At 43.8% G+C, this 15,462-nt stretch overlaps 1 protein-coding gene and 1 pseudogene across 2 annotated transcripts in view; both read left to right on the forward strand.

Annotated features, from left to right (window-relative positions):
* Positions 1-4,865, forward strand: part of LOC308330948 — a 15,598-nt pseudogene extending 10,733 nt beyond the window's left edge. Inside the window, exons 11-13 of the transcript XR_013966240.1 lie at positions 20-576; positions 2,822-3,975; positions 4,403-4,865. The product of XR_013966240.1 is annotated as an uncharacterized misc_RNA (transcript). The remainder of the gene's footprint in view (positions 1-19; positions 577-2,821; positions 3,976-4,402) is intronic.
* A 5,104-nt stretch (positions 4,866-9,969) lies between these two features.
* The window catches only part of trappc10 (trafficking protein particle complex subunit 10), a 34,820-nt gene continuing 29,327 nt past the window's right edge, over positions 9,970-15,462 (forward strand). The window contains 2 exon segments of the mRNA XM_080785081.1: positions 9,970-10,179; positions 14,211-14,292. Of these exon segments, the coding sequence (XP_080641207.1) occupies positions 10,119-10,179; positions 14,211-14,292 (143 nt within the window). The 5' untranslated portion in view covers positions 9,970-10,118.

Raw genomic sequence — 15,462 nt, forward strand, 5'->3', positions numbered from 1 at the left:
AAACGAGCCGGACACCGAGGTCGTAACCGAGGTCAACGGAACGGAAATGGATTCAGAAAACGCGAACCAGGACGGAGACGAGGACCGCCGGCCTTCGTCGCCTTCTCAACAACAACAGCCGCCGAAGAGCAAAAAGAACAATCTCAAAGCGAGACAAGGCGTCGAGCTCAGCAGGGAGAGCAGGATCATCAGAAACCTGCGCGTCAACATGAGGAAGCTGCACAGGAACGGCAACAACGCCGACTTCACGGACGAACAAGTGGTCTTCTCCGAGGACCTCGTGATGGTGACCGTGAGAGACCACGACGCGTCTGTCGTTGCGACGGAGCAAGCAGGAGCAGAGGAGAAGGTGGTGGAGGAGGAGGTGGATGAGGTGAAGGAGGAGAAGCGAGCGGGGGAAAACGGATACGGCGGTTTTAGCGTGAAGTACAACCTGTGCCCCTCCGAGCGCTGCGACAAAGTGTTCTCGAAGCTTGGCCCCACGATGAGACATGCCCTCAAATTCCACGGGAACGAGGACAGGGTTCTAGAAAAGACATTTGTGTGGTCCAATCGCAAATGCCTCACCTGTCAACGGTAAGTTTGGTACAATCTCAAATAATTGTATGTTTCTCTGACCATCTTAAGGTGATTTATTGACATCAAAAGGGCCTGTCAGCTCAAACCAACAATGCAATATCTTGTTTTCAAGAGCGTTGCCCTCCATTCATTTTCTCCCGCTCTATTTCCCATTCCAAGTGCATTTGTCTTATATGTAACGCCAGCTCCGCTATTCCAAAGCCCTCGGGTAACTCTTTTCAGCAATGGTATATATATTTTTTTCTTTTGTGGGTAGATCTTGTTGAGCTGGTCATTTTGAAAGTAGATCTCAAATCAAAAAGGTCTGGGCACCCTTGGTTCTAACTCGTGTTTTTGCTGAAAATGTCCCAACATGTCATCCCCTGATGACATGTTAGGTTTGGTTGAAATCACTTTTTCTTTATCCTTTCATGACCAACAGTAAACGTAACCTCGAGTGAGTCTCAAAATTTATATTTTCTACGCAAATTGTAATTTTATCCACTTTATCCACTCGTGTTCATTCCATGACAATAACAGTGGAACCCAGTAGCAGTTGAACCATTTGAGAATAATAACATTTTGAGCTGCTTGCAGTGTTGTTTTCGTCGACTAAAACTATGACAAAATGTTCGTCGACTACCTTTTTTCACTAACAAAAACTAAATAAAAACTAAGCCATGATGACTAAAACTATGACTAAATATACTGTCGATTTTGTCAACAAATAAAAACTAAACTAAAATGTCAGGAAGGGACACAAGAGATCCAGTATAAGTCATTTTACACTTGCTTGCATGCTGAAAATAGAAGATCTACAAGCTCAGTTGTGGGCTTGTAGATTGGCTATTTTCAACACGTGTAAAATGAGCCATTCCGACTGCATTAAGGCAAAATACATTTTAGTTTTTCACATGACATTTAGACGACTAAAAACTAGACATTCCAGGCGACTAAAATGTGACTAAAACTAAATTAAGTCTCATTCCAAAGACGGGAAGTCGGGAAGAAACCACCTAACTCCAAAATGAAATGAAAAATATACAGTTTTAAGGAAATAAACGATGCAATACAGCCTCATCAAAGTTGGTGTTGTGACTTTAGATATTGTCAAGTACTTGCATGAGAGGGGGAGAGGTTGTGCAGTTGGCTGTTTTAGCAGAGCGTTTGAGGGTCCAATGGAGTTAAGAGGTTTTGCCCAATGCGGTTTTTTACTAATTTCCATTGGTTCAATATTTCCGTAAACAACACACAGATGTAAAGGGTGTTCAATAGCTCTGATTTATGGGGAACAAAAATCTAAAATGCAGTTACGAGGTTTCCTCCTGAAAGCAACGATGTCTTATTTACAAATCTACTAATCAAATGATTCCCAAGTGCGGCACGGCTGCAGCTCACCATTCCAGGACATACTGTATGTGACAAAATGTATGACTTTGACTTATTTGTCGTAAGCCAGCTGGAACCTAAAATGAACTGTATGTTCATAGACGTGCAAAACAAATGCATGCGTGTTCATCAGCCTTTATTTGCTACAAGGAATTGGTGTGCCTATAGGAAATGATAAGCAGAACGAAATGTCATTATATTTTTTATAGGTTACTGCTGGATTTGTTTCCTGAACTGAGTTTTGGTATAGGCAGCCAACTTTAATTATATTTATATTTTATTATATTTGTTCTTTATGAATAGTCCGCAAATTTTGTATAAGGCCGCCTGTCAAGGTTTTGCAAGAATATTCTGTCCCCCAGGGGTCCTTGAGGGAGTTCCAGGGGGTCCCCAGCTAAATGATAGTTTGGAACCAAAACGGACCCTTATGGGTCTGTACCTCTGTAACTCTGAGAGTGTACATTAATGGAACCAAATGAACATTTGTACACTCAGATTTATAAATTAACATTGATTTTTACAATATAAATTTGGGTCCCAGAGATAATTTTTTTAAAAGCCATTAAATGGGGGGTCCGTAGCCTAATGCAGGTCCAACTGGGGGTGTGATTAAAATGAAAATGGTTGAGAATCACTGCTTAGAACCATAATAAAAATCTTCTCTTCTCACCCATTTTGGTGTTAGCATTATGTTATGCTTTAGCTATTGAAAAATAGCAGATCTACAAGCTCATAGCGCGCCACTCGGTGGCGCGCTATGAGCTTGTAGATCTGCTATTTTTGAAAAATGGAAGAAGGACTGACACAGAAACATAGCTTTGTCGGGAAAAACTGTCTAAACGGTCCCGTTTTCTTCCCCCCCCAAACCCCGCAGGAAGATGCAGTTCCTCCAGCAGTACAAGGACCACATGGCGCTCCACGACGCGTCCCCGCCCCTCCGCAACTTCTGCGTCCACGCGGCGTGCGGCGCCCGCTTCCCCACGCCGCAGGAGCTCAAGGACCACGTGGCGGCCAGCCACGCCCCCCTGCGCCCGCAGTGCTCGTACGCGGGCTGCGAGCAGCAGTTCCCGCTGCTCCAGGGCCTCTACGACCACGAGTGGCGGCACTACACGCCGGCGCCGCGGCAGAAGGAGGAGATGACGATAGGCGCGCCCGACCGGCGTGGCGAGAAGACGCAGAGCGCCGAGGCGCCCTGGAAGCAGCGGGTGAAGATCGAGGAGATCTGGATGCAGCAGCAGCAGCAGGGCGGGAAGACCAAGGGACATCATCAGGAGGTCTCCAAATCACCCGGGGCGCTGCCGGAGACGGCGGAACGCCAAGGACAGGGTGGCGCGACCGTCGCCGTCTCGGACCCTGCTGGCGCCGGTGATCAAAGCGTGCACGCCGACGATGTGGCCCCTCCTCCTCCTCCTCCACCTCCTCCGGAGGTCGACGTTTCCGAAAGCGTGGCCGTCGACACGACGACCCTCTTCAACGGACACGTCACGTCGGAGGGAAAAGGAGAGCAAACGTCCGAGGGCGAGATCGTCGCCTCCGACGTTCTCGTGGTCAGAGCGGCTCCGGAGCAGCAGAGGACCACCGCCACGACGACGGAGCCCGGCCTGGACATCAAAGAGCCCGGCGAGACGGTCACCGTCCGCGCCGACTGCCTGGAGGAGCTGCGGAACGCCAAGCTGGGCACCTTCAAGGCGGAGGACCCCGCCAACACGTACTTCGTCAAGGCGCCCATGGTGCGGCCGCCGCCCTCCGCCTACATGAACGAGAAGGAGCTCAGCATGCGCAAGCGGCGCCACGTGGAGGCGACCCCGCCGAAGAGCCACCCGCAGGCCTACAAGAAGAACTGGAACAGCAAGAAGACGCAGGGCGGCGGTGGCGGCGGCAAGAAGGCGGAGGCGGTCCCCGAGGTGGTCCAGACCAGGAGTCGCTGCAACAAGTGTCTGGCCATCTTCGGCAGCGTGGAGGAGATGAAGAAGCACGAGGCCCTGAACACCTGCTCTGCTCTCTTTGGCTTCGATTCAGACGATGAAAGTAAGTATAGCCAAGTATAATGGCTCTAAACTATAACTAAGCATTTTCACCAAAATAAATACTAGCAAACCCTTGACGCTCTTAAAACTAACTGAATTAGAAGAAAGAAATGTCAAAACTAACTAAAACTAAACTATAATGAAAAATCCCAAACAACCTTGCTCGGAAGTTGGAAGTCACGTTGAACAGGCCAAAGCAAAGCTCCAGAAATATTTCCTTCTGATGTCCAATTATACAATCGCCGAGCGTCAACATTGCCCGATTATCGGCTAGTGTAAGGCCAGCTAAGCTGTTAACACGTCACACGGACACGCTAAAAGCTTGTTTTATCTTTATTTGTTACATTGCTGCCTATAATGACATACCTAGTATAGGTATAAAGTGCTTAAAACTATTAGCTCGACATGTTTTTTCTTTTCATTCCTAGGTTAGCGACGAAGAGGCGTTGAAAAGGGACTTGAAAGGCCATGGTCGTCTTGTCAGCTGAGCTGAAGGAGGACAGCCATGGAGATTGTGATGGAGGATATTTCTCCAGTAGAACACCCGTCTTATCATTTCCCATACTTCAAAAAGTCCACTCCATGATCGAATCATGTTGGGGGAAAGATTTTAGCAGTGGAAGAGAGCTATACGCGTCGTTGCTTTGAGAAAATCCCGCTTCGATGCATATACAGTAGACCAGGGTTATTTACACTTGTCTTTTCAGTGTGTCTTGTCACGACGCTTTTCATTGTCATGTCCGTATGCTGAGAAAAATAGTACTGCCGAAGCAGACAACCCCGCAGCACTCCAGGTTAGAACTAAATCCTTCTAGGTGCAAGGCTCGAAGATACAAGTCGAGATGAAGAAAATGCCAGCACTCGTTACATGTCCTTTTTACATGATTTTATTTACCTCTGACGAGAGTGAACGACGTACGCGTTTCGGCCTGGTTTTTGGCCTCCGAAACGCGTACGTCGTTCACTCTCGTGAGGAGAGGTAAATAAAGTCATGTAAAAAGGACATGTAATGAGTGCTGGCATTTTCTTCGTTTCAGTATGCTCTCCCTGCCCTTCTCTCAGGAGCAGGGACGGTATTTTGCATTTTACCCATTTTTTTACCCCCCCCAATGCAGCCGTTAAATGTATCCTACTGACTGCCAGTAAGGAGCCCCCACCGGGATGACGTAGCAGCCTCCGTCCTCCTCCTCCCGCCCAACACTCCCTGCTGACAGCTGCCCGCCCCAGCCCATGATCACCCTCCCCTTAGAGATGGATGGGAGATTAATCGGTAAACACACAGGTATCGGCCCCATTCTAGTTGTTTTTTAGATTAATCGTCATCGGTTCGATTAATCAGTCAGACCGATTGAATTAATCTGGTCCGATTAATCGGTCTGTCTTTACTGATAAACAAGCCCAAAGTAACGGCTTGAACAGATCTACAAGCTCACAATATTAAATATAAAGGTTAAATCTGGCTTGGCTATGAGCCTGCAGTGCAGATACGCTGTTACATATCGGTAATATCGGTTATCGGCCATAACAGCAATTCATTATATCGGATATCGATATCGGCCAAAATATCTCATCGGCACATCCCTAGGCGCGATTCATACTCCTATTTTAGAGCCGAATAAAAGTCGGTTCGGCTCTGTACAATGTCAGCCTACATTTGAGGTTCGGGGGGGGGGCGGGTACCGTCCTAAAGTCGGCTTTTCGGTGCTACTGAAAATTTCTGACGAGCAGGAATCATTTCGGCACTACAGCGGTAAAATAGGAGTACGAATCGGCCCTCAGCCGGAAGGCAAATTGTCGTTGAAGCCCCTAGAATCTGCGGTGGCGCGGGCAGGTCCACTTTTCCACTGCAACACATAAATACCGTACACGATGCTCTCTGCGATGCCCGCTCTTCAATGTTTTCATGCGGGACTTTGAGCCAGGGCAGAAAGAAAAAAACCACTTGATTGTAGCATTTTACCAAACTTGACAACAACAGCACTCTCTGCTGTTTCACAATTTGAAGCAACAACATTTGACTGAGTGCATTTATTTATTGCGTCGACTACAAAGACAAATAATATTATTTTGTTTTGAACTTTTAATCTGTTGATTTTTTTACGTCCATTAATTAATTGAGTTATTTGTGACCATGGTGCGTCACCCGTTCAAATCAAAGCAATAGAAACAATGGTGATGGGGTCGCACACACCAAGAACTGCTTTGGTTTTTAATTCTTGCATAGTGAATAATCTACAAACGTTTGGGCTAATCCAGCCTTCATCAGTGATGAAGGCCAGACCCCATATACTGGAGTGGCCTTTTTTTTATCATTTTATAATTGTATTTGCCTTTTGACATGAATCTAGAGGTTGTCCTCAGATTTGTTCCGACGTATTGTTATCATCATGCTAAAATTGAATTCCTACCTTTTTTTTAAATTTCATCATTTCTCGTAGAAAATGTGTCTCATAGACTTGAAATGAGAAGCAGGACTGCTGCTCTCCTCACCAGTATGCCACATCTGGTACGGTTTCTGTCACCATTGCAGAATAATCCAAATAAGAAAAGAAGGCTCTCTGTTGCACAAAGTGTCATTTTTACCGAGGTCTTTTATGGGAACATTAAATCACATCACAAAGACATATGTATATAGAGCACATTAACCCATTTAGACCTGAGGACGATTCTAAAAATGTCTTCTAAATCATGACAGTTTTCTGGAAAATAAAACTATGTTTCTATGTCAGTATGTCACTATTTCATGTCAAGGACCCCTAGAATCATTATGTATTTGGCCTCCGACCCCCCCCATCTCAAAATATGATGTTCTAGGCACCCCCCTCACCAGAAGCAAAGATTTTAGTTAAAAATGTTCGCTCTGAAAGAATATATATTCAAAGATTTGCACTACATTTTCACGATTTAAAAAAAATAGCTAAAGTATGACATAATGCTTAAAACACCAAAAGGGGTTCCCGACCAAAATGGGTTTATATATTTATATTGTTTTGAATCAAAAAGTACAATAGCAAAAGACAGCATAAGGCTCTGTAATAAAAAATGAGACTACACAGGACAAACAAATCTAAAATGTGCTCCCGTAGGCCGGTACAGTATATGTGGACACATTTACAAAACGAATATTGAATAGACAAGTGTAAACGCAAGTGTAAACGCACCCATAACACCGCCGTGATATCTGCTCCTCATATACACTTCAACACCTAATCAAACCTGCAATCTGAGTTCCCAAAAGTTTTATCAAACCTGTGAACTGTTGAACTCTGGTGACTTAAATTGTCTTTTTTTCCCCCTCCCCAATAGTAAAATCACAAAGTATTAATTGGTGTGCGCTGGTGTTACTGCAGGGCCTGCAACTATAATGGTTAAAGGAGAATTCCATGCTAGAAGGCTTTCTTACCTTTATTTGTAGTTGTTACGTCCCCACCAAAGAGGTCCAGGGCAGGTGTTATTTTGTGCAAAAGCGCATTATTGGCTGTTTCCCCTACGATAAGCTCGCAATGAATTGAATTGAATTGAATATAATTCAGGGGTGTTGTGCTAATTTGCTTATTTCCATCGCTCAAACATCTATTTTTTTTGTATATATCCTCTCTTCATAATGTAGTATCTCAAGCGGCACACTTTACTACTTGTTTCGATGGAAATAAGCGAATTAGCACAAAAACCCAACCCCCATTGAGCGCTTATGGTAGGGGGAATAGCCAATAATAATGTACTTTTGCACAAAATAACACCTGGACCTCTTTGGTGGGGACGTAACAACTACAAATAAAGGTAAGAAAGCCTTCTAGTGTGGAATTCTCCTTTATTATACATAATTGGTTAATCTGTTGATTTCAGTAGGTGATCCTGAATCCAGTAAAATAAGATTCATGTCCAAAAACAATAATGGTAAATGCTCGGCACAAGTTCTGCTCCCAAACATCATGTATTTTACCCAGCAGACAAATGTAAAACTTTTTAACATACATTTGAAGTTGTAAATAATAGCACACATTAGGGATATTTTCATGATGCATAACTACTAAAACCGATATCAATTAAAATGTAATTTGATACATTGTTTTGTCAATCGATTGTTCGATTGTTTCTTCCTGTGTAAAGTAACTGATTACAGTATTTCAAAAGTACTCCTGCTACCTAATGGTTCATTTTACTTTTGATTTTCAAGTTTTGTGAAGTATTAGTCACATTATATACATTAGTTATGTACATACAGCTCTGGTTTGACATTTGTATGAGATTGTGCACTTAAAACACAATGACGTTTATTTATTTGTACAGATGTTAATAGGATGAATTTGTACTGAAAATGATGCCCTTCCCACCTCCTCTATTTTTCTTAAAGAAAATTTGAATTTTGTTTGAATAAACAATGAATAAACAAACAAACAAAGACTATTTGAACTTATTGCTGCAGCCAGTACAGCGTGTGACGTTGCTTATCCTAGTATTTCCTTCATGCCAGTGGATTAGTTAACACATTCATCGGACAAAAATAACTGTGCTTTGATTTTAATTAACTTTTAAAATGTTCCTTAATACAGACTAGAACAGTGGTTCCCTGCGCATATACCCACATTGCATACTATTTTAGACAAGGGGGCTTTGCGTGCGTGCAGTTGGTGTGAGAGAAGAGCAGGCAGAGGACAGGATGCGATGGAGGCAGATGATCCCTCTGATTCGCTGTGGCGACCCCTGAAGGGAAATGCCGAAAGGAATACATTTGGTGTTGATTGAAAATAGGTATGGGACCAAGCATAGGTCCCTGGGAACCTCAGTCAGCTACATTATGCATGATGCAAATGGTTAAGGTATTTTATTTTTAGTGTCTGACCTGCGATTTATAGAATATATATTTAAATCTATTTGACACGTGTACATCATTATAGGATCTGTTTATTATTATAGACTACTGTACTGTGTAGATCACATTCTATTATCAGTTATTCATTATATAGAATACTGTGACATTTGTATTATGCAACTCAGAGTGTGGAACTGGGGATTAATCATTATTCCTCTGTGATGTTTACACATGTCCACACCACTGGTTCCTCTCAGATATTAATTTTGTTTTATATGTAGTCTATGATGTCTATTTGGCTGCAGACCCGCATCTAAAGAAATATATTTTGTGCCACGTCACGTCAGGGACCTCATGAGAGAAGAGTTATTAAATGTTTTCAATTTCTTCAAACATTCTTTTTATTTTTAAGTGTTTTTAAACTGAATTGGATGTTTTATTACCACATGTTGCTGCAGACCCACTGGAACGCCTTCAAAGACCCCTGGGGGTCCTCGAGCCACATCTTGTGTATTATAGAAACAGTTGTAATGGTGGAGTCTCCAGAGTCATAAAGCACAACAAAACAAAATTTATTTATGCCTGGGAGCAACAGTACAACCAAACCAGCCATCTACAAGAATATGAACTTTAATTGATTCATTGTCTTATGACTGTGTGTGTGTGTGTGTGTGTGTGTGTGTGTGTGTGCGTGCGTGCGGATATACACGAGTTGTGAGCTTGCAGATCGTCGGTGCCCCACTCAGCTCATCATGATGTTTTATTACCACATGATGAATGATGACATTTTGACATTTTTTTTGCCTTATATAGAATGTTAAGGGTATGGTCACATATTATGCTAATAACTCAAATTTCCCACAGGAGTTGAATTTCATGTACATTATTAGACACCTTTATAGTCAGAAACACATTGGTGTGAACTGAAGACATTTCTTGGTAACGATTTATAGTTCCCGGATTGGTCAAATAAATACCTGATAAAATGCCCTTTACTATCTGGGGGGGTCAGTAGAGAACCTGTACCAGATCTGGCTGGTTGCTCTACACGAAAAGCAGCGCCGGTCCCTTTAATGACGCAGGGCTGACGTCACGTGCTCGCTGTGTGAAGGAGGTGTTCCAGGAAGCGCGGTCGAGGAGGAGGAGGAGCGGACACACACAGACAGGAGGCCTCACCAACCAACCAACCATACCGTCCATCCATGATCCATCGATTCATCACAAGCGCCTCTCTTGCACACACAAGCACTTCTGCTCCTCCTCAGCTCAGCGTAATAAACAACGCTCATTCCGTGGATGACATTTTCATGGGGGGCTACCGCTGAACACACATGGAGCCTCAAGAGGAAAAGCCGATCATCTATACCATGGAAAACAAGCCGATCGTAACATGTGAGTTGTTTCTGTTGTGGGGCAGTTGTCTTATTTATTTATTTATTTCACAACACAGCCTTTTTGACAAGCATAGCTATAGCTAAAGCTTCTTAGCTCCCCCCCCCCGGCTAATGTGACACATTCTCCGGGGCGACCCGGTCCCCGACACCCCCCTCCCCCCCACCCACCCCGGTACCGGTACCGGTTTCGTTCGTGCGTCTTGTCTGATCTTGTCTGTCTATAGCTGCTATAATGTCGGGCTTGTGCATGGCCTGTCTGTCTGTCCCCCCCCCCGATCGTGTGCTTATTATCAACACCAACCACCATCATCAATTTTAAATGGATGATAACAAGTCACTGTGGTGGTTGTTCTAGGCTAACGTTGCTATAGGTCGGCTAATACTAGGGGCCTTGTTCCTCGTACGTCACAGTAACGGCTGGTAGGTTGCAGCAGTTATGGGACTGGACTGGATCGCAGCTCGAACGTTTACCTGCTGCTGCTGTCACACTGTCTTGTCACCAAGCAGGACTTGTTCACCTTGCAGGGTGTTAGGCTTAGAGACACGCCGTACCGTGCACACGATCGTGACTGGAACAAACGGTTGATCGACCGACCAGGGGCTTACAGACAGACAGACAGGCAATCCGCCATTCTGATGATCTGATCTGTCACTTTGTTACAGTGTGACATAATGTAGCCTAGTATCCACTTAAGTTGGAACTCGATCGTCTCCGCGGAGTGTGTCCAAATGTAGCCTAGACGGATCAACGGGTGCGCTTCATGGTTACATTTATAGTACACTACACGCACACACACACACACACACACTCTTCTTGAGAGTTTCCGAATGGATACACTATTTGGTTACTTGTAGTCTATAGTCTCTTCTTCTACACTCTACAAATGGATACATCATCATAACATTGATTGTTTTTACTGTGTGGTCTCTCTCTGTCTCTCTCTCATGGAAGCTGAATATTATAAGATGGGGTTATTTTAGGAATTGACCCCGGCTGGTGCGGCCATGCAGCTGCGAACTGGACGCTTCTAGGTTGCTCCATTTTTAGTGTTGAACTCAACACTTTTTGTTAGGGTTGAACACAGTCGGATGAAGCTCTTTAAAGGTTGTAAAATATGATTGTGAATCATGTAATGTAATATCCAACATGATTTCTAAATATCTCTATTTTGCTATGCATGCCATATTGTAGGCCGCTGCCATAACATGCTCATATTATATGCTGAGTAGTTTCAGGTCAAAGTCTGAGTTTTGTGGTGTAAAAACTTAGTTACTGTACATTTTTGAATGGAGACTCGCTCATTCGCCTATACCAGTGATTCTGTAGGATTGAGCATGGCCTATAATATTATAATACATTTATTTACGCCTCTGTCTGTCATGGCTCTGTTTTCACGGTTTAGTTGAGTCTTAGCGTGCCTTGAGCTAATCTTCTAGTTATACTGTCAGATTACCCCCCATTGGGGAACTTTGGTGTGTGTGTGTGTGTGTGTGTGTGTGTGTGTGTTCAAAAAAGTGGGACTTGAACTTTGAGTCTGGGGAAATGCCTGAGGTGAAGGCATTCCAGTCTGTCAGTCGGCAATGGTTATGATGACTGAAACAAAAAATGGGACAGCTGAGCGTCGGACACTAGTTCTACTGCCTGTCCGTCAAGCAGCGAAAGTTAGAAGGAAACAATAACGTTACTTATACGTCAAGGTCCGATCACGTCACGGCTTCATGTGGATCTCAGACTTATCCCATTCAGACCTGAGGACGATTCTACAAATGCCTTCTTAATCCTGACAGTTTTCTGAAAACCTCATGTCAATATTTCATGTCAAGGACCCCTAGAATTATATGTAATTGGCCGCCGACCCCCATCTGAAAATATGTTGCTCCAGGGACCCCCCCCCAGAAGCAAAGACTTGAGTTGGAAACTTTCAGTGTCTGAAAGAATATATATTCAAAGATCTGTGTCACATTGTCACAATTTTTCACAGTCTCATTTCACTTTCATTTATAAGATTATTAAAGTTAAATTCAAGAAACATTGTGAACATTATGTGTGGAGCAGCATGTGCACAAAGCATGTTGGTGCTGATCAGTCCAGTCAGTGGTTTTGCAAGATTAGTTCCCAACACACACACACACACACACACACACACACACACACACACACAAACGGATAGAGTTTTTTTCAAACCGAGTACAAGTACTTAATTTTATAGTACTCGCCGATACCGAGTACTGATACGAGTACTTTATTTATGTCGAGTAACCACTTATTTTACCACCTTTTTCTCATAGATGCAGATGGATCCCTGATCTACACTTGTCACTGTGTCAGTTGTCATTTATGCTTGTAGATCGGCTGTTTCTGGCGATTTGCTGCAGTGTTGGGTCAGACTTGCTCTCGTTTCATTCGGTTCCGAGTACGAGTACCTGAGGGTGGTATCGGGCCCGAGTAACCGATACCGGAACAACTCTAGACTACTAGCAGCCCCATTCAGATCTAGACATCTCACCTCTAGAGCCATGCAGTAAAAATCTGTTGCATGCTCATGGAGGGCACAAGTTGTGCCTCAAGTTGCCCCTCCTGCGTAATCCGAGTCTCCCATGAAGCTGTCATTTGGTTTTATATATGCAACCTAATAAATCCAACCACGATTAGTACCTCGTCCTCTGCCAGGTCGAAGGCAAACGGGGACATTATCCTTTTGCTTGTCTGTCTGTTTTTGTTTCTTCCGGGGCTATACATTGTTGGACTGATCACTTTTATTTTTTATATATATATATATTTTTTGTGGCTTTAGTTTAGTTTTAGTTTTATTTAGAGTGACAGTAGGCTGACAAGAAATGGTGAGAGAGAGGGGGAGTGACATGCAGTAAAAGCCGTCGGGATCGGGAGTCGAACCCGCGGCACACTGCCAGACTGGATTACCAGCCAGACGGCTACGCCAGCCGCCCGGGCCCACTGCCACATTTCTCTTGTACTGTACACTGCCATTGGCTAAGGTTATACCCTTATAGTCCAGTAGTTCCACACATGTTCTTTCCACACAATGTATTATATTTCTTTTGAAAGAATCAATTCTCTATAATGTACGGATCAGGCTGCAACCTTGCCCAGAGGTGGCGTCAGTCCGGCTTGGCAGAGATATAGTGTGCACTGCGTCGAGTCATGCCGTAAAATGTAAAGGTTTCTCGCTGTATATATTTCAGTAATAAAGTGTGGTTGTCACACCTGGCTGTGTCTCACGGGCCTCGGCGGAGTCGGCACACGGTCTGTTAACCACTGCTCAGGGACGTGCACACATAGACATCAAAGGGGGCTTCAGCCCCTGCCCTTTTACCCGTCTGTAAAACAACTGCCCTCTCCAGACCACGATTGCAACATTTACTACATGGTGAAAGAAATACAAATGCCACTCCTTTTCCATGCCATGCATGGAAGGCGGCATTCATTCAGGAGAATTGCATTTTTTCCCCCCGAAGTCTCCTGAACTCCTGAACACAGTATTTTGCGAAATCCATGTGCTGGGTTGCGACTTGCGCCCCGAAAATAGCTGATCTACAAGCTCTTTCGTTGTGTGAAAGTTCAAAGTTGTGTGTATAGAGCGTCGCAGTCCCGCCTCCTTTCATGACGTCGCCAGGCCCAGGAAATGAATCTCAATGCATTTTTCCCCCATAGACATTTGAAAACTTATTTATTTAAAGACCTTTTAAGCGTCGTACGAAGCCATCTCTTGTCGTGACAAACGCACACAATATTTTGGACCAATCAAATAACTACAAAGAAGAAAAACAACAAAGTGTTAAAACCTGCCGTTGTTTTCTACTTTCTAATTCTTTGTTTGGCCAGAAAAATTGTGTTTGTTGTCATGATTTGTCACGACAAGAGTTGGCTTTGTCCGCGGCGTAAACGTCTTTAAATAAATACTTTCTGGATTTATTTTCCGGGTCTCTCGGGGGGGCGGCACTGCGACACTCTATTGGCTATCAGTAGACCACCCCCCCCTAACCTAACCCACTCTTCATTCCTCACAGGTGCAGGAGATCAGGCCTTGTTCACGTCTCTCTACACCCCCCTGGCTCAGCAGCTTCCCAGAGAGCCAATGGAATGGAGGAGGTGAGCATGAAATCAATATTTCTTTTGGGGTGTATTATACAGTGCAAAATCATGACTATTAAATATTAATAGTATTAAGGGTGTAAAAATCACACCCACAGTAAGTAGCCTTGCCGAGCCATGAGGCCCATATAGGGGCAGGAGCCTATCTCCTGTTTCTGTAGCGTGAGGCAGCTTGATGTACAAGTACACCCCCTGGACATGACGCTAGTATGTCGCAGGGACTTGCCCCCAATCCAACCCTTGATGCCCCAACCTAACCTCCCAGTCTCAGGGCAGACACTCTAACCACAAGGCCACTGAGCTGGTAGTGTGAAGTGATGGGTGCTCTTTATCATCGTACATTATCATACATCATTTAATTCCGGCCAATCACAGTTTGTGTCCTCACCTTCGTCATCAATGTTTGCTCTATGACGTAAAATTTGACGTAACTTGACTATGACGTCAAATTGACACTATGACGTAAAATTGTCAATGGGAATTTAGTTGTTTGTGTAGGACAAGGTTTGTGGGGACACTCCAACAGTCTGAAAACGGCAAGACCATTAGGAAAGATAATCATTTTGAAACAATGTTTGATGGATTATTAACAGTCATGCACTAACCTCGCGTCACCAGGCTTAATTTCCACCTCGGAGGAAAGCCTGGTCTGTGTTACAAAATTGCCGTGTGAACCGGTCGGGAGTGGATGATATCGTTACGTCATGTTGTAGTTCTCGTAGCTCTCGTAGCAGCCTTTATTGAGAAAATTCGTTTTGAGAGAAAATTGTTGACTACAAAATAATACTACAACATGACTACATGACATCATCCGCTCCCAACCGGATCATAAACCCGAAAAGGTTTTCGGCTAGCCCAGGCTAGCCATGCACAGTTAACTTTTATTACCGCAACACCTTTCATAATTTTACATCCCAATCTGTTGGATATCTCATTGAAACCTTATTTGTTTTAAAAATGACATGGCAATCCTGAAAGAACATATTATATACTGTAGATTCTACATGTGGTGACCTTTACAAAACAAAAATATCTCAGTTATCACACAGCCACATTTCTTTTCTTTCTAATTATTTGTCTTTGATGCACTATGAACTATAACTCTGCACTTTATATATATTTTCCCTGCACGGTGTTGTGTCTGTTGGTATTTGTGAAAAAAAAATA

Source organism: Protomyctophum bolini (assembly GCF_963924005.1).
Source record: "Protomyctophum bolini genome assembly, chromosome: 16".
Lineage (NCBI taxonomy): Eukaryota > Metazoa > Chordata > Actinopteri > Myctophiformes > Myctophidae > Protomyctophum > Protomyctophum bolini.